Source organism: Brassica rapa, chromosome A01 (genome assembly GCF_000309985.2).
Source record: "Brassica rapa cultivar Chiifu-401-42 chromosome A01, CAAS_Brap_v3.01, whole genome shotgun sequence".
NCBI lineage: Eukaryota > Viridiplantae > Streptophyta > Magnoliopsida > Brassicales > Brassicaceae > Brassica > Brassica rapa.
Window position 1 is genome coordinate 2,547,339 of NC_024795.2, and position 22,809 is coordinate 2,570,147.

Genomic DNA, 22,809 nt, shown 5'->3' on the forward strand with positions numbered 1-22,809 from the left:
TCTCAATATTTTTTTCTTATACAGAAAGAAATCTCAATTTGAAAAAATAATAATATCCATCTATGTTTACAGTAAAAACTACATTTCTCAATTTAGGAAGAATATCATAAATTTTTTTCAACAAAAAAAAATCTTAAATAGATTTTCATCTATTTTTTGAATTCTTCTATTTTTTAAAGATAAAATTGGAGATTTTCTAAGTATATACTATATACTAGTCCAATATCTTTGACTTAATTTCTTTTTAATTTTGTTTTACAATTACCCCCAGTAAGAAAACAAATCTACCAATTTTCAGTGGTTACCATTCTTAGCGGTAAATTGGATAAGTAAATAAAAGATGAGGGACCTATCTGTAATTATTTTGCCACTCCCCACGGCTGTTACCTCACCGCTTTGCTCCTTTAACAAACTCTCCAGCTCCATGATCGCGCCGCGTCAGGCGTTTACGCGGAAGCAGGAGTACGAGAGCCTCAGGGAGGAAGAAGATAGAGCCTGGAGTAAGCTTCGGAGGCCGGTGGTAATGTCGACGGCGGCTTTAATTTGCGTTGTCATCTTCACTTGCACGATCGTCAGCTTGAGAATTGTGTTTCCGTCGAATGTTCTGAGCAGGCCGTTCTGCGGAGAGGGAAAGGTGCAGAGTTTGAATGTATATGGAAATGGTTTTGACTTGACGGATCAGGAGACTGTGGATTTTTACTGGGTGGTTGTTTTTCTTCCGTCGATGATGCTCTTCCTTGTGTCATCTGTTTATCTTGTAGCAGGTGAGTTTCCAAGTCTCTAGCTTTTGTGGCTGATAAATTGTTAGAGAGTGTTGGTTGAGGTGTCCTTATAACCTGAATGTTTGTTGATAGGTTTAGTTCTATAAAGTATTAGTCTTGACTCTTGACTGAAGCTATTATATGAAGTTAAGTCTAGTTCTGTGTTGGGTCAGGTTTATTGGGGTTTAGTGTGTCAACCATAGTGCAAGTTGGTACTCATTATTGTGTTAAGTCAAGTGAACCCGTTTGTTAGATTGGTAGGTCTATAATATTTTTCCTTTTGGAGCTTTCTGTCTCCCTCATATGCTTGACTTTCACATGGCAGCCCTTCTTAGTTCCAACTCTCTAAGTTTTGAAGGTTCTTAGTGAGCTTTGGATTGAACTTCTAGAGTCGAGTCCCATCTATTATCTCTTTTCATTCAGGCCTTCAACAAGTAACTCTTAACAACATATAAACGGTTGAATTATTGTCATCCTTTATGACTAAGCCTATTTACAATCTCTCCTTTGTGTTTTTTTTATTAGTCTAATCATTAAGGTGTGGTATGTTGATAGACCATTAAGAGTATACGTTCGGAAGAGATTGAGAGCAAATGAGGAAGCAGACGTGGCAGAGTGACGTGGAAAGGAAGAGTAGAAGACTGAAGAAGAGTATAAATAGAAGAGAGAAAGGAAAAATAGAGGCATTCAGTTAGATTGTAACAGAATCATAGGCTTGTGGAGAGAGATCTCACAAGATAGGCAGATTCAGGAGCTTGTTCTCGTTTCTGAGGATCAGATTCATTCGGAGCTTTGGTTCTTGGTGAATTTGATACAGATACTTCTTTGTTAATCGAATAATACAAGTATTTGCTTAACAAATTGGTGCGGTGACTCGTTCGAATCTACGCGGCGGAGAAACGGATCGTGATCGGAGCAACGAACGACGGAGATGACGTCGATCGCATCATTCGATAATGATCTGGAGGAGATGCATAATAACATCGGGAATTTGCGGAAACAAGTCGAAGCGATTCATGGAGGTTGGGAACGTCTTACGAAGTCGAACGAAGAGTTATCGACACAGATGGCGACGATAGCACAAACGTTATCGAGAATGGATGCATGGCAGCGAGCTGAGAAAGCTGCGGGGAAGACAATTGCAGGAACTTCGACTCAACAGGAGCAGGTACATCGTTCGTTCTCAGATACACCTATGGAAGGTCAATCGTCAGGTTATCGGAGAATCGCGAATAATCTGGAATCTAGAAGTGAATTGTTGAAGAAAGTGGATCTTCCTAATTTTGTGGGAGCCAATCCAAACGTTTGGATCAATAGAGCAGAAAGGTTCTTTCGATTGGGGAATTTCTCCGAACGTGAGAGATTTGATTTGTTATCTGTGCGTTTTGAGGGAACAGTATTGAATTGGTTTAACATTGAGCTGGAGGAAGAACCGTTTGTAAGTTGGGAAGACTTCAAGGAAAGATTGGTATTGCGTTTTACGCAACGGATGGAGGATGAACCGGGAAAGCGACTGTTTGCAATCACACAGAAGGGGTCGATAACAGAATACATCAATGAGTTTGAAGAATTACGATCAATGGTGACGGGAATAGATGAAAAGAACTTGGTTCATGTGTTCTTTAATGGTCTGAAAACTGAGATGAAAGAGGTGATTAAGATGAAAGAACCAAAGGGATTACGTCAACACATAGCAGCAGTGAGCATGATGGAGGACAGTGCGTTCTGTAAGTCAGTAGCAAGGGTTGCTCATACAGTCACACCATCACGTTCGACGGGTTTCATTCCTTTACGATCATCATCAAATTTCAACAGTAACAAACAAGAGTCGAGCACTAGCAGTCAACAAGTTAGAAAGCAGGGTGGTCACACAGGAGCTAAACGTTTAACTCCAGCAGAGGTGGCTGAGAAAAGACGCTTGGGGTTGTGTTATCAGTGTGATGAGAAGTGGTCCAAGTCTCACGAATGCAAAGCAGTGGGATTACAAGTGATAACTGTGGTTGATGGTTGTGAAGTTGAGTTACATAATGAAGAGTGGATATATACTTTTGAAGATGAAAATGGTGTGGTGACAGAACTCATGGGGATATCACTAGCTTCCTTCTTTGGATTATCGTCTCCGACGACGACGAAGGTGTGGGGTAACATTGGTCAGCTGAAGATAGTGGTAATGCTTGACAGTGGTGCCACACACAATTTCTTATCTCCCACGGTGGTCACACAACTGCAGATCACGCCAGTGAGAGACAGGAAGTTGGAGATCATTTTGGGTACGTGTATATCGGTAAATGGAACGGGTGTTTGCAAGGATGTACAATTTGGCTTGCCAGTGTTGGAAGACAGAGCTGATTTTATCATGTTGGAGCTAGGACAAGTCGATATGATTCTTGGAGTTCAGTGGCTTCGCACGTTGGGAAAGTGTGAAGTGGATTGGGAAAAACATGAAATGTCTTTTGATTTCAAAGGAAAGCGTGTCACATTACAGGGTGATTCGTCACTTCAGAATGGGCACATGAATCAGAAAGGATTGCAGTTAAATAAGTCTCACTTAAATGGAATTGACGTTGAGTTCTTCCAGGTCAATACTACCGATAAACAACAAGAGATTCCACTTCCGATAGAGCACTTACTGGAAAGGCACTTGAAAATTTTTGCTGAGCCAACTCAGTTACCGCCTCTGCGTGATAGAGAGCATGCTATCAATCTTATAGCAGGTACTGGGCCCGTAAGTGTTCGTCCTTATCGTTACCCTCACTCATATAAGGAAGAGATGGAAAAGATGGTTTCTCAAATGTTGCAATCGGGCATCATCCGTCCAAGTCGCAGCCCTTATTCCAGTCCCGTGTTGTTGGTAAAGAAAAAGGATGGGACTTGGCGATTTTGCATTGACTACAGAGCATTAAATAGAGTAACAGTGGCTGACAAATTTCCAATTCCCATGATCGATCAGCTGCTAGATGAGTTGTTCGGGGCTCAGATCTTCTCTAAGCTGGATTTGCGTTCGGGTTATCATCAGATCCGAATGAAGGAGCAAGATATACACAAGACAGCGTTCCGAACAGCAGATGGTCATTACGAGTTTGTAGTGATGCCGTTTGGGTTAACAAATGCACCAGCTACATTTCAAGCTCTCATGAATGAGATATTCAGACCATACTTACGAAAATTCATCTTGGTGTTTTTTGATGACATTCTGATATATAGCAAGACAGTGGAAGAGCATGTACAACATTTGGAGATTGTTCTGAAGCTGTTTGAGAAACACCAACTGTTTGCTAATAAAAAGAAATGCTCCTTTGGCCAATCAAAGGTAGAGTATTTGGGTCATTTGATAAGCAGAGAAGGCATTTCGACTGATCCAGAAAAGACAGAGGCAATGCGTAGATGGCCTATTCCAAAGACAGTAAAAGATTTAAGAGGATTCTTGGGTTTAACAGGCTATTACAGGAACTATGTGAAGGGTTATGGTTCTATAGCTCGACCATTAACTAGTTTGTTGAGGAAGGATGCTTTTGAATGGTCAGAGCAAGCTAAGAAGGCATTTGATGCGTTGAAAATTGCGATGTGTACAGCTCCGGTCTTAACGTTACCAGATTTCACAAAGACATTTGTTGTGGAGTCTGATGCATCTGGTTATGGCGTGGGCGCGGTTTTGATGCAGAACCAGAGACCAGTGGCGTATTTCAGCGCAAGGTTGTCAGATAGGGAGCAGATAAAACCCATTTATGAGCGGGAATTAATGGCAATAGTACTTGCGATTCAGAAGTGGCGTCAATATTTGTTGGGGAGGAAGTTTATAGTACACACTGATCAAAAGAGTTTGAAATTTCTCTTAGAACAACGAGAGGTTTCTTTGGATTATCAACGATGGCTTACTAAGCTTTTGGGTTATGATTTTGACATAATCTTTAAGCCAGGATTGGAAAATAAAGCGACAGACGGTTTATCTCGGGTAGGAGTGCAGGATTCTGAGCTGACGAAATTGTCATTAACTGCATTAACGGTTCCGGCGAGTATTCAAATGCAAGACATCTTTGCGGACATTGATCGATCACAGGAGTTACAAACACTGAAGGCAGCGATTGATAATGGGACAGTTAAGAAGGCTGGATATGACATTGTTCAGGGCAGAGTACGATATAAAGGTCGCTTGTTTTTGGCAAAAGATTCACCTCACATACCGTTGATTCTTCGAGAGTATCATGACAGTCTCCTAGGTGGTCATTCCGGGGTATTAAAGACTGTCAAACGTGTTCAAACGGTGTTTCATTGGCGCAAGATGACAAAGGATATTCAGGCGTATGTAGCTGCGTGTGATGTCTGTCAACGACATAAATATTCGACGTTAACTCCAGCTGGGCTCTTGCAACCATTACCTACTCCTCAACAGGTGTGGGATGGTCTTTCTATGGACTTTATTGAAGGGCTTCCGGTTTCTCACGGGGTGAATGTTGTCTTCGTAGTGGTGGACCGCTTAAGCAAGTTTGCACACTTCTTAAGTTTGAAACATCCGTTTACAGCAGTGGACGTTGCGAATCTGTTCATTAAAGAGATCGTCCGCTTACATGGGTTTCCTGCGTCGATTGTGTCAGACAGAGATCGCATTTTCTTAAGTTCTTTTTGGAAGAGTCTGTTCAGATTGGGAGGAGCACAACTGAAGTATAGTACAGCCTTTCATCCGCAAACTGATGGGCAAACAGAAGTTCTTAACCGTTGTCTCGAAACGTACTTGCGTTGCTTTGCTTCGTCCCATCCAAAGTCGTGGGCAAAATACTTGCCTTGGGCAGAGTTATGGTATAACACAAACTATCACACCGCTTTGGGAACAACGCCGTTTCGGGTGGTATATGGACGGGATCCTCCATCTATATTGAAGTTTGAAGAGGGATCCACTGCTAACTTTGATTTGGAATGTATGTTGAAGGAAAGAGATAGTATGTTGAAGCAGATTAAACAACATTTGCTATTGGCTCAGGATCGAATGAAGACTAATGCTGTTAAACATAGGAGAGAGCTGATTTTTCAGGTGGGTGATATGGTGTTTTTGAAGCTACGTCCGTATCGTCAACGTTCTGTGGTGAAACGTTTGTACCAGAAGTTGGCGGCTCGTTATTTTGGTCCATTTGAAGTTACAGGACGTGTTGGAGCGGTCGCGTATAGGTTGAAGCTACCAGAGGAGTCGAAGATTCATAATGTGTTTCACGTTTCTCAATTGAAACCGGTTATTGGGCAGAATCATCACGTGATGGATTTACCTCGTTCGTTATCGGAGGCTGAGGAGGTGGTGATTGAACCTGCACGGGTGCTAGACACACGCTATGATGCTCAGGGTTGTTTGGAAGCGTTAGTTTCTTGGACAGGCTTGCCAGATTATGAGAATTCGTGGGAGAAGGCTACAATGTTACTTAAGCAATTTCCTCATCTGAAGCTTGAGGACAAGCTTCGTTTCGACGCGGCGGGTATTGATAGACCATTAAGAGTATACGTTCGGAAGAGATTGAGAGCAAATGAGGAAGCAGACGTGGCAGAGTGACGTGGAAAGGAAGAGTAAAAGACTGAAGAAAAGTATAAATAGAAGAGAGAAAGGAAAAATAGAGGCATTCAGTTAGATTGTAACAGAATCATAGGCTTGTGGAGAGAGATCTCACAAGATAGGCAGATTCGGGAGCTTGTTCTCGTTTCTGAGGATCAGATTCATTCGGAGCTTTGGTTCTTGGTGAATATGATACAGATACTTCTTTGTTAATCGAATAATACAAGTATTTGCTTAACATATGTCTTCTTATTTTTCTCGTTATTTGGTTGCAAACACTGCAGGAATGTTTGTGGCTTATTCCGCTCCTCGCCGTCATGAGTTTCTAAAAGTCGTTGAAAATAACTACTGTGCTTCTAAAAGAGGTATACACTATCTTCTCTCACTCTTTACGATGTAGTTCAGCTTTCCATATATATGTTTTTGTAATTTTATTGCATGCGTGCAGCAAATTCATTCCTTCTCAGTACAAAAATTTTTCTTGTAAACTTATATGTGCTACTAATAATGATGTTTCCACCTTTGAGAATCTGAAGCTTGGAACTCAGATAGGTTATTGATATTTTTTTGTCGTGTCTAATACACTCACAGGTGGGGTTCGTTGCCTGTCAATTCTGAATGTTGTGTTTGCTATCATCTACTGTCTACTCGCTATATTTCTCGGCTCAAGCCTCCTGATACAGGAGAGCAGCTGTTCTGTGCCATTGTTTTGGTGCTACGAGATATCTTCATGGTGTTTGGTAATCTTGTTCGCTGGAACTGCCTTCTTCCTTAGAAGAAGAGCCGCTTTGAGTATTGACGAAGGAGAGTTTGAGAACAGAAGCCATCAGGGACTGGAGATGCTTGAAGCTAATCATCCTTTTGAGTTCACACCAGATGTTGAAAGAAGAGTGAACGAGGGGTTTAAAGCATGGATGGGTCCATCTTTGCTATCATCTGATGACGAAGACGAAGACGAACCCGAGTTTTACAATAAGGTGCCCAATGTAACAGCTTATACTCTTTCAAGCAGGCAAAGATCTTGATTCTTGAAAAGTAGAATTTGGTATATGATGGTAACAAAGACACATAGTTTACTTCTAGAGATGGTTGCTTTAGAGATTGATCTCCACAAATTGTTGTCTCTAATTAGATAAGTGATAGGGCCAGAGATTTTCCTTTCTCTGATAACAGCGTACTAGAATCCGAGTTATATAATAATTGCAAATCCCAATATTTTTAGCCACGGGACATTCTCTAATCAAATTATACGAATTAACCTTTTCTATTTGTGTTTAATACATATTCATGAAGATTTATAAGTTAACTTTTTGAGAACTAAGTAACTTTTTCGGTATTAATCAATGGTTTCATGTCCAGAGTTGAAAGATCTACACATTACAAGGAAAAAGTTAGACAGAGAGAGTGAATCTGACATTAGACATACATATATGGGATGATAAATAAAAAATTGAAGGTGAGAATGAATGTCTATCAACAAATGTTGTTTTTTTCTACCTGCAACTCTTCAAAAGGTAAGATGATGGGCTCGAGTAGCTGCCTGGAGAAGCAGATGATACCTTTGCTTTCCCCGGTGTCCCACAGTTACTGAAGTCCAAAGCTCGACCCTCCACCTGCATTTCCACACACTATTAGTTCAGAGTAAGTCAACTTATGAACTCAAACTCAAAAACTGCTATACCCCTCATCTCTACCAGTTCAAGATTCAATTATCAACATTAAGCTAGACCAAGAAGAGAAGAAGAGACTTGATAAAGTTTTCTACTAACTAGCAAAGGGTTGAGAAGTGAGTTATGTTGTGACAGTTGAGAGCTGCTACCTGGGATCGGTTTTCAAGTTGATCATGAGGCCAGTGTTGATTTTCTTTCCCTTGAATAGATTTGTTCAGCCGTCTCTTCTTGAGTATCGTTTCAGGTGTGTCATTACCCAAGACTTCCAAAGCATCTGCATATGCCGTAGCTGTGTGTTCACTCAAGTGTTTCATCAGTCCTATGGCATCATAACTTCTCTCTCCGGGACTCATAAAGCACCCAATATCCTGAGAATAAAAGTTAAACAACAAAACATATTTGTCCATCAACAACAAGTAGAGAATCCAGAAACTAGTTTCATTCAAAGTCTATTCCATCTCACATTACCTCAAGTGTAATATCTGGATCCAAATTTTGGCTTTGCAAGAAAGATCCAAAGAGTAAAGGTGATTTCCATGGTGATGACTTCCATGGTGATGGGGTATCAAGGAGTTTTTTGAACGGAGTTCCATCAAATCTAGAAACGAATGGAACCAAGACAACTTAGAATAATATGATTCAAAAGAAAAATCAGGTAACAAACACATAACAGCGGAAAGGAGAAACTTACATGCTGAAGGTTTCAATATCTACACTACTCTCTGCAGTGTTGGTTTTAATTCCTGAGATTACTGATAAAGGAATCTCGTCTGCTGTGAATGGAGGTTCTGACGAGATTTCTTCAGTTGGAATAGTAGCTAATGACTTTTCGTGTTGGTCTGATGGATCTTTCGCAACTGTATTCACTTTGTTATCCAGTCTAGATCCAGCTTTATCAGGAGAGCTCACTTGCATCCCAACATCATTATAATAAACCAAACTCCTACGAGTTTCTTGGTCCTGGTGCAGATGAAAGCAACAGCTTTAGAGAGATTAAAGCTTTTAAGGTTAAAATATTGGAGAAAGAGAGATTAGATTACTAGATGCAATGTGCTTGAACAAACTAGACTGTCACGTTCCAACAAGAAGACATTTCAATGAACTAGATGATGTGTTAGGCAACGAGAAGTGAACTAGTAGACTCATTATATGTATACCAGAAAGTTCCCGTTGAATGAACTTACAGTTTTAGCTGAAGACACTCCTCCTGACTCCAAGGTTTCGTTTGGATCCTCTTTGGCTTCGGAAGAGGAGGCACGTTTATTTTTATTGCAATCATCTAATCTTGAAAAATCTAAAGCCAAGGAGGAAGCCTTAGCACTTTTCACCATTTTTTCTTTTCTCCTATCAAGCATAGGTGACAGCAGCAAGTCCCCACGCCGCTTCTTTAAGATGGATGGTGCACCACTGAAACTTTTGACATCAGGGCTCTTATCATGACGCGGTGAATCCCATAGCCTTAACGGAGTTGTACAATTCATCAACTGGCGGATACCAAAGGGACTGTACTCTTGCCTTAAGTCACTGTTTGATGGTACAAGATCACAGCTGAAGAAAGGAATATCTGCACTTGGAAACCGTGGAGGCTCATAACAAAGAGATCCTTTGTCCTTTTCAGCTGGCTTCTCGTCAATAGGGAAATGAATCTTGTTCACTCTAGAAGGAGAGGCAAAGTTATTCAGAGGTACTAGCTTCAAAAAATCCTTGGTAATATATGATTCTGGGATGCCATCATTATCATCATTGCCATCATTTGTATCAGTTTCACGTTCTAATGCAGTAGCTCCAAGGAGATCACAATCTTGAGCAGAATCATTGTGGAGTAAAACTGAGTCCTCCACAGCTGAATATAATAAAGTAACACCATTATGACCCTCCAGGCTCTCAGAATTTGATTGATGCCAAGATAAAGCTGGAATGTTTCCCGTTTCATGAGCATTTGTTTCTTCTCCTTTGCCCTTTGGAGGGTCAACCATGTTCTGACCTTGCTCACCAGAAGATGTACCATTATCTTTCATGGCATATGGGAAAAGAACCCTACAACACTCCACGTCCGTAGTCAAAGTTTGAGGTTGTGGATGAATACTTGTGTCCGAGTTTGGCAAAGAAGGTTGATCACTTAATTTGACAGAATCTTGAAAAGCCTGGCATGCTTCATTTTTTTCATCTCCATCCATGTTATGAGCCAATAACTGAGGACAGTCTAGACTGAGATCCTGTCTAACATTGTTAGACACGCCCTGCAAGTGATCCTCTGTAGCTGTGGTGGTTCTAACCTCGGGGACAACAATTTTAACATCTTCAAAGGAAGGGCAGTAAGATTCTGCATGAGATGGAGAGTTTGAGACTTGCTGCTCCAATCCTGAAAGCAATTCAGGAATGTAGAACTCTTCATTTGGAGGTTTAACCTCGTCTAGCAAATCATTGTTCGACTGTGAACAACTAAAAACAGTTGAAGCTTGGCTGCATTCTGATTCTTCAGCATCAGCCCCTTGCCTGAAATTACTTTCATCTCCACTGCTGTGCATCAACGAGGAAGATGAAGCTACGGATCTGTTCTGAAGAGCAACGAGTGGCGAGCTTTGACACTGATCTAAAAGACCTGATGCGTAGTAGGAATCCAACTTCTTCTTAACTGCGCTGTTCCAGTGATTTTTTATTGCATTGTCTGACCTATGGAAACCATAAGAACAAATAAGAAAATAACCAAAGAAGAAGGAAAATGCATAATCATAAGTAAAAGTTGACTCGACCAGCCGTGCAACAATCAAACAAGAACATGCACATGGAATCACTAGCAACTTAAACCAATCCGAAGATGCTACAATGTATACATAAACGCTTAAACCCGAGTTTCAGACACATGGAAAAGATATAGTTACCTTCCTGGCAAAAACTTCATTAGCTCTGCCCATTTATTCCCATAAATTTGATGTGCACGAATAAGAGTAAGTTCCTCTTCCTGGGTCCATGCATTTTTATTGATGCCAGGGTTAAGATGGTTATGCCACCTACATCCGCCAAAATATTTGTTCATGTGTATCCAAAGCACAACTCAAAGAGAGAAGTGTAGTAATAAATGGCAAAAGAAGTAGAGATTATGAGCATATACCTTTCTCTACATTGCTTTCCAATGCGCCCAGGTAAATGCTGAGAAATAGTAGACCATTTCGATGGACCATATTTTTCTACCAGAGCAATTATTGTGTTATCCTCCTTTGAATATATGAAAAAAAAAATAAGATGTCATGAGATCACCAAGCATACAAAAGTTGAGTAAAGCATATAACGCAATTTCACCACCTACCTCTTTGGACCAAGGCCCTTTCACAAGCTCTGGGTTCAAGACCTTTTGCCATCTGTGAAGACACTGGACATCAGTCCGGTCCTTAACACATTCAGCTGAAAAGGTGAAACAAATTAAATCACATATTGCTTTCACTATCTTCATCAATAACTACAGATAAACATGGCAGATCAGAAAATATAATATTGATATGATCTTTGAACTCCTTGGAATACTAAACTATGACAATAAGGAATCAGAATTTGCTAATTTACCTATCTTCTTCCAGTTCTTTCCTTGAAAACGCTCGACAGCTTTGCACAAGACTTCGTCCTGATCCAAGAAAAACAGAATTTATCTAACAGACAATTTCACAGAAACAAATGTTCACTACATGCAAAGGATAGCTACTGCCAAATAGTTGAATCGAATTGTAGCTTCTGTACAGTTCGATTAGGCTAAGCTAGTGTGCCAGAATACATCTCTGATTAAAGAACTTGCCTAATTCACAATAAATAAAGAATCAGAGATATTCACAGGAACTAACCTCTTCGGGGGTCCATTGTCCTTTAGTGGATCGTCTTGTAGGGCCACACGTCCTCCTATGAAAGTGTTCAACACAAAACAAAGAGCTAGCAACATTAACCTGGGAATGTCTTATTGAATGCAATACATGGTACTAATAGAAAGTGAGAACTGAAGCGTACCCATGTTTCCCTTGCAGGTTTCCCTGGGAACCACCTTCTTTAACATTGGGGGCTTTCATCTCAGGCTTCATACTTAGCAAGAGAAGCAACAATATAGTATACCCCAAAGCCAGTTTCTTTTGTTTTGTCTTTTACATATCCCTAGTAAGCTTTTAGCACAATGCCCACATAGCCTGATACCAAAAAAAAACAAACCATAAATTTAAACACAGTTGAACTAACAATCATCATGAGCTTACATATACAGTACTCAGGTGATGACATTAATTCCAAAGAAAATAAAGATAATAAGAACCCAAAACAAAACAAAACAAAAAAGGTTGGAACTTTGTCTATTAAACAAAATCTGACTAAAATCAAAATGGCAGTGTGCTGTGAAGAGAAAACAAAGACAAGCTTCAAAGAGTAGATTTTGACCTTTGATTCAAAGCTCAAAGCTTCAAAGTGTGAAACTTGATCTTTGATTCAAAGCTCAAAGCTTCAAATTTGATCTCTTTGAACCAAAGCTCGAAGCTTCAAAGAGTAAATTTTGATCTTTGATTCAAAACTGAGTGTGACCTTAAGAAGCAGGAGATGAATCAAATCCAAGAATACAGGGAACGTAGGCACGAAGCAACAACAAGAATCTCACAGTAACAGCTCAGCAGATCCAAGTGACGATGATGAAAATAAAGAGGAGAGAGAGATGTGATGTATTCAAAACATGGAGAGGCGGAATTCAAAGTTAAGATCAAAACATAAGTGGAAAGATGATCTCAGCCGTTCATTTCAAGCTTGTGAATCTAAAGTCTCCCATTAAAGTTCCACGCCTATATTATTTTTATTTATTTATTCATTAACAAAAACGTTTTCTTAATTTCTTTCTCTTTTGGGAGATTCTGTTCTTCACTCAAATAGCATTATGCATTGCATTCATTAGCATATATACGCATTTTCAATTCATTAACAGCTGAAACGCAACTTATTTTCTAATTTAGGTGATATAACTCTTTTTTTTTTGTTCAAACAGGTTATATAACTCTTCTTTCCTCCTCTTATTTCAAAATGCAAAGAAATCTGCATTAAACCCCTAAAAACCATGTGGACAAAGTCAAACGAAAGGACCACAACAAACAAACTATTTAAAAATAACTTTTTTAACTTTTCAAAATGAGCTAAAACATCTCAAGTAACAATAATAATTTCTAATAAAATTTGTATCTAGATACTGGAATATACTTACTGTAGTTAGTACTGTAATAGTTTCAGATTCTCACTTAAACTAATATTTTTAGATAAAAGTTTCCCCAATTAAGACAGATCTATAATAGGAGAGAGACAATAGCAAGGGAAAATACTGCTAAACTACTTTCCAAATATATAAAAACGAAACCAAATATGATCTTAGCAAAAATTTGCTAAGAAGCAATTACTACAAAACTTGATTGCTGATTTATAGTTGATATAGCATCACAACAAAGTCACCAGTAGATGATAAAAGGTTTCGACTGTGAAGTTACATTATAGATTAAAGCAGAAGCAACAAGTCACGAGCTATAAAAGAGAAAACGAGAGTAGAAAGAAAGTGTGTCATCATCATGCTTCCACCTTCTGAGATTTGTTCCAGCGACCACCCGGGGAATCAGATCCCCTCTTTCTCCCGAACCTCCCTCCTCCTCGTTTCCCTCCCCTGCATAGACCACAAACCAAAATGTCTCAGACAAGTTTCTAACAAAACAAACTTAAGCTGAAAATTAATGCTTTAGCATACTATGTTTCATTGTTGTTAGGACCTAGTCTTCAGAAAACCAAACCTAACATATTTAAATTACTAAAGCATGTACTCACCTTCCTCCACGACCACCCTTGTCAAACCGATCTTTGCTCCTAAGGAGTCCCCAGTACTCCTTTTCAGCTTCGCCTGACACAACCATTATACCAATTTAACTCAAGTAGAACAAGTATATGTTAAAGATAAAGATGGAAGTTAAAAAAGTGTTTTTACCAGTAAGAGGTTCCAGGACAGCGATAAAGTTCTTCACGGCTAGTCCACCTTCTTTGGCTAATACTGCTGCAGCACGGGCTTTCTGGGACGCTTCAGGCTCATCAAACCTTAGGTAACCCGTCTCAGATCCCATCTTGAAATCCACAAACTTCACAGTGAAAAGTAAAAAAAAAACAATGAGTAATAAAACTACAAAATAAAATGGAACAAAAGGTGTATTAGCAGAGGATGTTATGTACCTTCACTTCACCGAATTTTCCAAACACGGCCTTGAGATCTTCACGCAGGACAACATCTTTGTTATCTTTATGAGTAGCTAGAGCACCACCCTTTTCTTCTTTCTCTCCATTTTTAGCTGGAGAATCAGAAGACTCATCGTCATCGTCTTCGCCCTCTGTGCCTTGTCCCTGTGCCCGATCAGTGTTTTCTTTATCCTCAGCAGGATTATCCTCCGTCTTTGATTCACTCTCATCCGTTTTCTTATCAGCTGACTCCTCAGAACTCTTCTCTGTAGCACCTTCTTCAGCTGAGCGCTTTAGAGTGAATGAAATGATCAAACCTTTGGGATAGCTACAATAATACAAAACAACCAAAGTCAGAACATTAATCAAAAGGTCAAGAAAATTAATAGCAGTAGACCAACACATACTTTGCCTCGGATTCAGAACCGTTCCTATTCTCAGAGCCGTTCTTCTGATTCGCAGAAGCCTTTTGAGGACGGTAGTTAGCAAACTTTTCTTCATCTTTCTCCCTATCATCATCGAACTCTTTCCTGAAAGACACAAAAAAAAACTTTTTAAGTAAAAGCATCCTGAAAGAAAACCTTATGAAGTGAGAAAGAGTCAGTAAAGAGGATTACTTTGGTTTCATCTCCAGCTCAAGCCCAGCAAACACCAAACTTTGCTTCATAACATTTTGGGCATCCTCTTCAGTAGGGAACTCAACCAAGGCAACACCACAAAACACTCTCGTCTCTGCTACATGACGAGGCATCCTCACACTATTAACCTGCCGAAAAAAACACATACACTTGTATAATCAATTACTCTTAACTATTCTCCAAAGATTAAAACTGACTAATGATGTAGTGCATTTACCTTTCCGTACTGACTGAAAAAGGCTTCCACGTCTTCCCTTCTAACATCATACGAGAACGGTGAGGCAGCTACAGTTCTAGCGTTAAGCTGCTCAATCAAATCTTCTAGCTTCAACAACTCTGTACTCCTACCCACCTTCTTCCCTGTGTAATCAAATTCAAAAGTAAACAATAAACTGTATAATTAAGAAAGCTCGTGAATTTGAATGCAAAAGACAGGTGTCAATGTAGCTAAACACTTAACCTATACTTTGAAACTCTAACACAAAGATTAAACCATGAGCTTACCATCTTCAGAAACCTTGAGGGCAGAGGAGGTACGAAGAGTATCAGCAACAGCTTTGATGGTATCTTCAGGAACCTCATCTCCTTTGGAATCACCCAGCTTCAAATAAGCTCTCATCTTACTGAAGGAGCATATCAGCCCCAAACTAACCACTATTCACCAAAAAAACCAAACATCAACAACACTTGACCAATAACAAACAAAAACAAAAAACACAACAGGTAAAGAAACTTACGTCCATCATCACTCTCTCTAACAGTCTTCTTGAGGAAATCATCGATGGGAAGATTACTATCACTGAAGTAAAACTCCACCTACACAAATCGATACCAAAACATAATCAAATAAAAAAAACTAGAGAAAGCCATAGATAATAATAATAATAACGTGAAGAAGAAGAGATCTTAGAACCTGGCGTAGCACTGATTTGGCTGTCTCTTCGGTTAGACAAGGAATCGACATTCTTGGTTCAGTGATGGTGTTCGAGAGAGACGGAGAGAGGCAGAGAAGCAAGCAGGGTATTAGGGTTTTAATGAGAGACAGCTTCGGTTCGAATTTTTGTGTCTATAATTCTATTTTATTTTGCATTTGAGCCCTCTATTTCATCAACTTTATATTGCGGAATGACCTACACTCTTACTATAGTTAACTGATTTGCCCCAGTATGATTTACAACCGGAAATTTAACCCTGGAATAATCTCACAACCCTATGCCATCCGTTAAATTAGTTGTATAAATATCATGCAATTTTTTTTTTTTTTTTTGGGGAGATTGTTTGGTGGAGAGTCTCTTTGAGTTGTTCTGCCTCCTCCAAAGTTTAGGTTGTCGGATAAAGTGTTTCTAGTCATGTTATTGGAGAGCGACGTTTTTGCGAAGAGTTAGGGATTCATCACTTGGAGTTGGACTTTGGATCATGCTGCACTCTTCTCAAGCTACTACTGTAGATAAAAGCAGAGTTTCAGTTCTTAGGGTTCTAATTCATAGATTTTCATTCATCCCTTAAGTTCAGCATTCATGAGAAATCGATTTGTAGGAGGTGCTTCACGACTTCCGGGTTTCAAGAGTGATCATTGAATATCATCTGCCACTATGTGGGAAGCTCTTCCCGAGCTTCTGGTTTTTCCAACCTTTCACTTGGTATTCAAAAATCTTGCGATCAATGAACAATTTTGATCTATGTTAAGTGTTTTTGGTTTCCAGTGAGATCAATATAATCACTACTGGAATTGCGTCAAGTGCTACCGAGGATTGCTATTATCAATCTTATCTAGCAAGTGGTGGTACTATGTGGCTTTCGTCATCTCTCAGGTCACAAGCTATGAGAAATTCTCAGGCTTAATATACATCTCTATCCCATGCAGGCTCATGGTGTAAGGAGGTTGGGGCAGACCCTTCTTTTTATCCTCTTTAGGATGATTTTTCTTTTATCATAAGGCATCTACTGATGTTTTTATCGTTATGTACTCTGTTCTGAACTTGTTTGTTTTTCCATCACAAGTCGGTTGATTTGAACACTTTAATAAAATTACTCAGAGACAAAAAAAAAATATCATGCAATTCTTTTTTTCCCTAATTTAAGATGATATTTTTTTTCCAATATTATATATTATTATATATGTTGCTCTTAATATCACAAAATATTATATATATATATATATATATATATTTTAAAATTTGTATTTGGGTTTTGTGTCTATTTCTTTTTGTATTTGGTGATATTTTATAATAGTTGCAAATTATACTGTATTTTAAACTTTCAATAAAAAAGGTTTTTATTTATATTTTTAGTGATTTTCTAATTTTATTATTAGCTGAACTGTTTGTCTATGATGTTTTATACCAATAATCTAGTTTAAACATTTAATGCTATTTTGAGAAAAAGAGATCATAAATTAATATTTCTGTTATTTTATCAAAATATCATAATTCCAACATGTTAGTGTACATCTCTTAAAATACTATTGAAGTTTTTTTTTATTACTAGGTCGACCAATATCGGATCACATTTGATTACAGAGTTTTGAAGTTTTCATGCTTTATGTAGAAGTCGTCGTGTTTACCGGTTCGACCATGAATCTGAACTTGATACAAAAATATTGTTTTCATCTAATTTCAAAATAATTTATCTTAAAACAATAGATGTGCTAAGTGTGATCACACCATATGAAATTTTTTTTAAAAAAAATTAATAAATGAATAACAAATATAATTACATCAATAACTAAATAAAAATAATTTCATTTTTTGTATAATACAATTCTGTAACATAATAGGTGCAACAAAACTAACATACTAATTTATATCAAATATTTTTAACTGGAAAATCATCCGCATTTTTGAAACGCGAGTCAAAATATAGTATAACTTCTTTTTTTTTTTGCATCTAAATATAGTATAACTTTAAAAAATGAAATAATATTATCCTGTGTGTCATCTCAAAACTACAAACACTCACAATTCTCTATTTTTTTATTAGTAAGGTGATGTACATTATTTAACGACCTGAAGGTAGAAGATCTACACATCGTATGTTACATTTGCAATAACGCTTGATCTTATGTAACATGATGATATTATCACATGTGCAGTTAATATACTTTTCCTTATAAGTTTCCGCCATATAATTCATGCACACTTTCGGTCCATCAACTTTGCAGTTTCCTTCGATATCTTCTATTCTTGGACACAACTGATTTGGATCACTCTCTTCCATTATGTTATACATCAACAACACAGCAAAAAAAAAACCATTAGCTTGTAGTTGAAGATATCTACATACAGGTCCGGCTTAATTTTTTTTGGACCTTGTGCAAGTTCTAACTTTTCAAGAGCAATAAAAATAATTTGTAAAATAGGACCCTAATTCTACAAAATTAGACCATAAATTCTAACTGAATTTATTTTAATATTTGGTGGACACTGTGCAAATGTGCCTTGTACAAATGGTAAGAGCTGGCACTGTCTACATAAACAATTGCAGTGCAAGCCGGATCTACAATTTTGAGAAATTGAAGCATATCTTAAGAAAAATTAAAAAATTTGGATGCCAACACTAATGTTTTATCGGGTTGTGCGTTGATTTGGCCCGAGTGCAACATTTGCGATTAGTGACAATCAATGTTTTGTATTAGGCAAATATCGAAAGGAAATGAATAATACCTTTTGCTCCTTTACCATCACTCATTACGAGAATGATAAGAACACAGAAACTTATAAACCACATAGCAGATCTCATGGTTAAACAATGTTCCTTGCAGAATGCTATAACTTGTTTTTTTTCGTGACAAGTATTTGTTTACTTTGTAAACACACTCGTAATATATAAACTTAAAACACACATTAAAAATAGATAATTCTATCTTTAGAAACATTTACTTTGTAAAAATTCAACGTGCTGAGCTAACTGATTCGAGTATCAATTTTTTTATAGTAAATTCCAACAGGCATGCAATTCTTTTTTCATGTTCAACAATTATTATACAATAAAATTGCTATGAATTAAATTAGGCTGACTCAAAGTATAAGATAATTTAATCAACAATTTTTTTTATTTATGTTGCATCCCCTATATATTAATTGAGAAACATTTGAAAAGATGTGAGCTCAATTTTGCAATAACTAAAAAAAATCACTTGTTTATGTGTCAATCAATTAGGTAGTTAATTAGTCATACGTGTCAGTTTCACATTGAAATTGAAAAACATGTTGGTCCAATTCAATTTTTATATCTCATTAGAAATATTACCAACTATATGATATCATTGATATTAACTAAATCAAGGTGGCTAATTATTATATATTATTTAATAAAGTAATAAAATTGTATTTATGTTGTAAAAAATAATTGGTATATGTTAATTCTTATTCGGTGATTTTTTTTTAAATAACTTGTTACAGTTTATTATATTTTCAATAAACATTAATTAAAATTTTGTTATTATATTTTAATTATAAGTTTAAATTTTAATTCATACTAACAAACTAATTTTGTTTTTTTAATTTGATGCTATTTAAATAAACATAAATTAATAGTTCTATATTTTTTTAAATATTTATACTTCTTAAAATTATTAATTTGTAGAGTATAAACTATTAACAGTATAAACATCTTGTGACAAAATTTAAAATCTGGATTTCTACAAAATCTAGAAAATAGATTGATTGAGAAACTCATACTAGTTATAAAATATCAACTCATGACTTTATTACAAAAGAAAGATTTGGTGACTAACAAAACCTATTCGTGTGTGATCTCCACAGTACTACAAACTCTCACAACTTCTCTCTTTTGTTATTAGTGAGGACTAATGAGATGTTATTTAACGAGTCTGGATCGATGGAGGTGGAGCGTCTGGACATTTTTCGTCACATCGGCAATAACGCTTGATCTTACGTAACATGTAGACGTTGTCACATGTGCAATTAAAATAGGTACCGTTATAAGTTGTCGACATATACTTCTCACAAGCTTTCGGTCCATCAACTTTGCAGTTTCCTTCGATATCTTCTATTCTTGGACATATATTATCTGGATCAACTTCAACCAAAAAAAAAACTTATCTGGATCAACCTCTTCAATAATTTTATATCAACCACACATCAAAAAAAATGTTAGCTGGTGGTTAAAGATATTTAGATTAAAAAAATTGGAGTGCAACATTTTGCGATTTGTGACAAACACATTATCGAAAGGAAATGAATAGAGCTATACCTTTAGGTCCTTTACCATCAGTTATTACGAGAAAGATGAGAAGACAAGAAACTATATACCAAGTAGCAGATCTCATGGTTAAAGATAGAGATACTATAAAACTTGTGTGTTCTCTCGTGAAAGTAATTGTAATCTACCTAAACACACTCGTAACAAATAAACTTAAACACACATTAAAATAGATAATACTATGTTTAGAAACGTATACTTCGTGTAATTCAACGTGTTGGATAACTAATTCCACGGGATCAATCTTTATTTTTAGTTAATTTCTTCTTAGAAAATTCAAGTATTTATTTTCACATTTTTTCTGTGTACATATGTACCATTGTATATACGTTTAAAATAATAATTGAAACATCATTTATAACCCTTTGTCAATAAAAGATGATCAAAAAGAATGATGAGGTGTTGCAAAGAGTGGGACGTACACAAATGTTCAAGAAAATATATAATCAAGATTACGCATATATTTATAGTTCACGGTGAAAGCTAGAACACAAGCAGTGTTCTTTGGAACCCCTTCACGTACAGATCGATGTCAATCAAATAGCTGCAAATGAATGAAGTAGACTAAAAGCATGATTAATATCAGGTTTTTAGGGTATTAATCTTAGCGGAATATAAGAAACTGTCTTTTAATTTTTAACTAAAAAAACTAAGAATCGGTTGTTAAATATCTTATTTAAGAGCCAGTTCTTAGTTTTTTTAGTTAAAAGTTAAGAGACGATTTCTTATATTGCGCTAAGAACTTCACCCTAAGAACCCCAATTAATCATACTTTAATCATGCCAATAGGACCCGTAGTTGTGGTGAAACTTATTACACTTTTAGGACCTGTAAACTGATGTTGTTAACTGCTTGACTGATATTATTATTAATTTATAGAGTATTAACAGTATAAACATCTGGTGGAAATAAAATAAATATGGATTTCTAAAAATAGATATATTGATCGAGAAACTCATACTAGTTATAAAATATCAACTCATGACTTTATTACAGAAGAAAGATTGGTGACTAACAAAACCTATTCGTGTGTGATCTCCACACTACAAACACTCACAACTTCTCTTTTGTTATCAGTAAGGACCAGTGAGATGTTATTTAACGAGGCTGGATCGGTGGAGGTGGAGCGTCTGGACATATTGAATTACATCGGCAGTAACGCTTGATCTTATGTATCATGTAGACGTTGTCACATGTGCAATTAAAATAGTTACGGTTATAAGTTGTCGACATATACTTCTCACACGCTTCAGTCCATCATCTTTGCAGTTTCCTTCGATATCTTCTATTCTTGGACACAAACTATTTGGATCAACTTCAACAAAAAAAAAACTTATCTGGATCAACCTCTTCAATAATTTTATATCAACAATAAACAAATGTTAACTGGTGGTTAAAAAGTTTGGAGCGCAACATTTTGCAACTTGTGACAAAAACTTGATTAGAAATGAAATAGAGTATACCTTTAGGTCCTTTACCATCAGTTATTACCAGTAAGATGAGAAGACAAGAAACTATACACCAAGCAAATCTCATGCCTAAAGGTAGAGATACTATAACTTGTGTGTTCTCTCGTGAAAAGTATTTGTTTTCTACGTAAACACACTAGCTCGTACTAAATATACTTAAAACACACATTAAAAATAGATAATACTATCTTTAGAAACATATATATATTTTTTTAATTTAACGTGTTTGATAACTAATTCCACGGATCAATCTTTATTTTTAGTTAATTTCTTCTTGGAAAATTCAATTGTTTATTTTCACATTTTTTCTGTGCATGTACCATGGTATATATATACGTTTAAAATAATAATTGAAACATCGTTAATAACCCTTTGTCAATAAAAAATGATCAAAAAGGATGATGAGGGTTGCAAAGAGTGGGACTTACACAAATGGTCAAGAAAATATATAATCAAGATTGCAGCATATATTTATATAGTTCACGGTGAAAGCTAGAACACAAGCAGTATTCTTTGGAACCCCTTCATAGATGTCAATCAGATTGGTACAAATGAATGAAGTAGACTAATCATGCCAACAGGCCCAGTTGTTGTGGTGAAACTTATTACACTTTAGGACCTGTAAACTGATATTGTTCACTGCTCGACTGAGAAGGATTGATTCCATATTTTGAAAGTTTAGAATCCGTGTTGAACCTCCTCTTACTTGTTCCATACATTAGAGGGTTGTCACTGGGGTTTTTAGAAGAGCTATACGTTCGGCCACTCCCTTCCACGTTTCTTATGGTCACGGGTCACCTCGCCTTCAAGAGCACGGATTACCTATTCAAGTTTTAGGTTTGTTCAGTGTGGATATAGGGACTCGTCACGTTGTCATGAATATGATATGATGTTTTGGATTAGAAAAAGGAGAGACAAACCTGGCTCATTCGTGGGCGAAACCAATCTGATTGGCGTATGCAAGCAGCCATGTCTGCCATCTGAGTTTTATTTGGTAAATAATTTGTTACATATTATTATTTAGCCAATTTCTAATAAAATTATTTTTTTATTAGTTTAAATTTTTATTCATACTAACAAACTAATTTTGATTTTTATACTATTCATAAATTAATGGTTCTATCATTTTTAAATATTATAGTTCTAAAAATTATTAGTTTATAGAGTATTAACAGTTTAAACATATATTGTGGCAAAATTTAAAATCTGGAATTCTACAAAATCTGGAAAATAGATTGATTGAGAAACTCATACTAATTATAAAATATCCTTATGACTTTATTACAAAAGAAGGAT

The 22,809-nt window shown here is 36.8% G+C and overlaps 4 protein-coding genes and 1 long non-coding RNA gene across 7 annotated transcripts; 2 read left to right on the forward strand and 3 right to left on the reverse strand.

Annotated features, from left to right (window-relative positions):
- Nucleotides 1–16: 16 nt before the first annotated feature.
- LOC117128122 lies at nucleotides 17–7,519 on the forward strand. Its single transcript, XM_033279825.1, has 3 exons — nucleotides 17–764; nucleotides 6,579–6,659; nucleotides 6,886–7,519. Exons 1-3 carry the CDS (start codon nucleotides 341–343, stop codon nucleotides 7,317–7,319), a joined length of 939 nt encoding a protein of 312 aa, XP_033135716.1. The 5' UTR covers nucleotides 17–340; the 3' UTR covers nucleotides 7,320–7,519.
- Nucleotides 7,520–7,586: 67 nt separating this feature from the next.
- Nucleotides 7,587–13,074, reverse strand: LOC103850523 (transcription factor MYB3R-1). Of its 3 annotated transcripts, none has more exons than XM_033279349.1 (12): nucleotides 12,516–13,074; nucleotides 11,958–12,130; nucleotides 11,798–11,852; nucleotides 11,526–11,583; nucleotides 11,272–11,366; nucleotides 11,077–11,180; nucleotides 10,847–10,975; nucleotides 9,149–10,637; nucleotides 8,656–8,924; nucleotides 8,433–8,562; nucleotides 8,114–8,332; nucleotides 7,587–7,922 (listed from the first exon to the last, which is right to left on the reverse strand). In XM_033279349.1, exons 2-12 carry the CDS (start codon nucleotides 12,026–12,028, stop codon nucleotides 7,788–7,790), a joined length of 2,754 nt encoding a protein of 917 aa, XP_033135240.1. In that variant the 5' UTR covers nucleotides 12,029–12,130; nucleotides 12,516–13,074; the 3' UTR covers nucleotides 7,587–7,787. The 3 variants fall into 3 exon arrangements, with proteins under 3 accessions (XP_033135240.1, XP_033135239.1, XP_009125531.1); XM_033279348.1 differs by having other exon boundaries at nucleotides 12,375–13,074; XM_009127283.3 differs by having other exon boundaries at nucleotides 7,667–7,907; nucleotides 12,375–13,074.
- A 241-nt stretch (nucleotides 13,075–13,315) lies between these two features.
- Nucleotides 13,316–15,946, reverse strand: LOC103850538 (la protein 1). The gene is made up of 10 exons (XM_009127303.3): nucleotides 15,735–15,946; nucleotides 15,559–15,637; nucleotides 15,326–15,475; nucleotides 15,039–15,181; nucleotides 14,801–14,949; nucleotides 14,591–14,713; nucleotides 14,181–14,511; nucleotides 13,942–14,089; nucleotides 13,785–13,857; nucleotides 13,316–13,626 (listed from the first exon to the last, which is right to left on the reverse strand). The coding sequence occupies exons 1-10, from the start codon at nucleotides 15,783–15,785 to the stop codon at nucleotides 13,533–13,535; spliced, it is 1,341 nt and encodes a 446-aa protein (XP_009125551.1). The 5' UTR covers nucleotides 15,786–15,946; the 3' UTR covers nucleotides 13,316–13,532.
- A 220-nt stretch (nucleotides 15,947–16,166) lies between these two features.
- On the forward strand, nucleotides 16,167–19,934 carry LOC103850546. Its single transcript, XR_629692.2, has 2 exons — nucleotides 16,167–16,415; nucleotides 16,525–19,934. It is a non-coding gene; the product is annotated as an uncharacterized LOC103850546 (long non-coding RNA).
- Nucleotides 19,935–20,355: 421 nt separating this feature from the next.
- On the reverse strand, nucleotides 20,356–22,493 carry LOC117132138. The gene is given in 4 exon segments (XM_033285796.1): nucleotides 20,356–21,291; nucleotides 21,294–21,393; nucleotides 22,270–22,335; nucleotides 22,434–22,493. Coding segments are annotated over 4 exon segments (375 nt in total). The 3' UTR covers nucleotides 20,356–21,142.
- Between the last annotated feature and the right edge of the window lie 316 nt (nucleotides 22,494–22,809).

Coding starts and splice junctions, on each gene's coding strand:
- LOC117128122 (XM_033279825.1), top strand. CDS start 341: ATGAGGGACCTATCTGTAATTATTTTGCCACTCCCCACGGCTGTTACC. Junction 765..6,578: donor ATCTGTTTATCTTGTAGCAG/GTGAGTTTCCAA, acceptor CAAACACTGCAG/GAATGTTTGTGGCTTATTCC. Junction 6,660..6,885: donor CTACTGTGCTTCTAAAAGAG/GTATACACTATC, acceptor ATACACTCACAG/GTGGGGTTCGTTGCCTGTCA.
- LOC103850538 (XM_009127303.3), bottom strand. CDS start 15,785: ATGTCGATTCCTTGTCTAACCGAAGAGACAGCCAAATCAGTGCTACGC. Junction 14,950..15,038: donor TTTTCAGTCAGTACGGAAAG/GTAAATGCACTA, acceptor TTTTTTCGGCAG/GTTAATAGTGTGAGGATGCC. Junction 13,627..13,784: donor AAGGGTGGTCGTGGAGGAAG/GTGAGTACATGC, acceptor TGGTCTATGCAG/GGGAGGGAAACGAGGAGGAG.
- LOC103850523 (XM_033279349.1), bottom strand. CDS start 12,028: ATGAAGCCTGAGATGAAAGCCCCCAATGTTAAAGAAGGTGGTTCCCAG. Junction 11,181..11,271: donor AAGGGCCTTGGTCCAAAGAG/GTAGGTGGTGAA, acceptor ATATATTCAAAG/GAGGATAACACAATAATTGC. Junction 8,333..8,432: donor ATCCAGATATTACACTTGAG/GTAATGTGAGAT, acceptor TTTTATTCTCAG/GATATTGGGTGCTTTATGAG.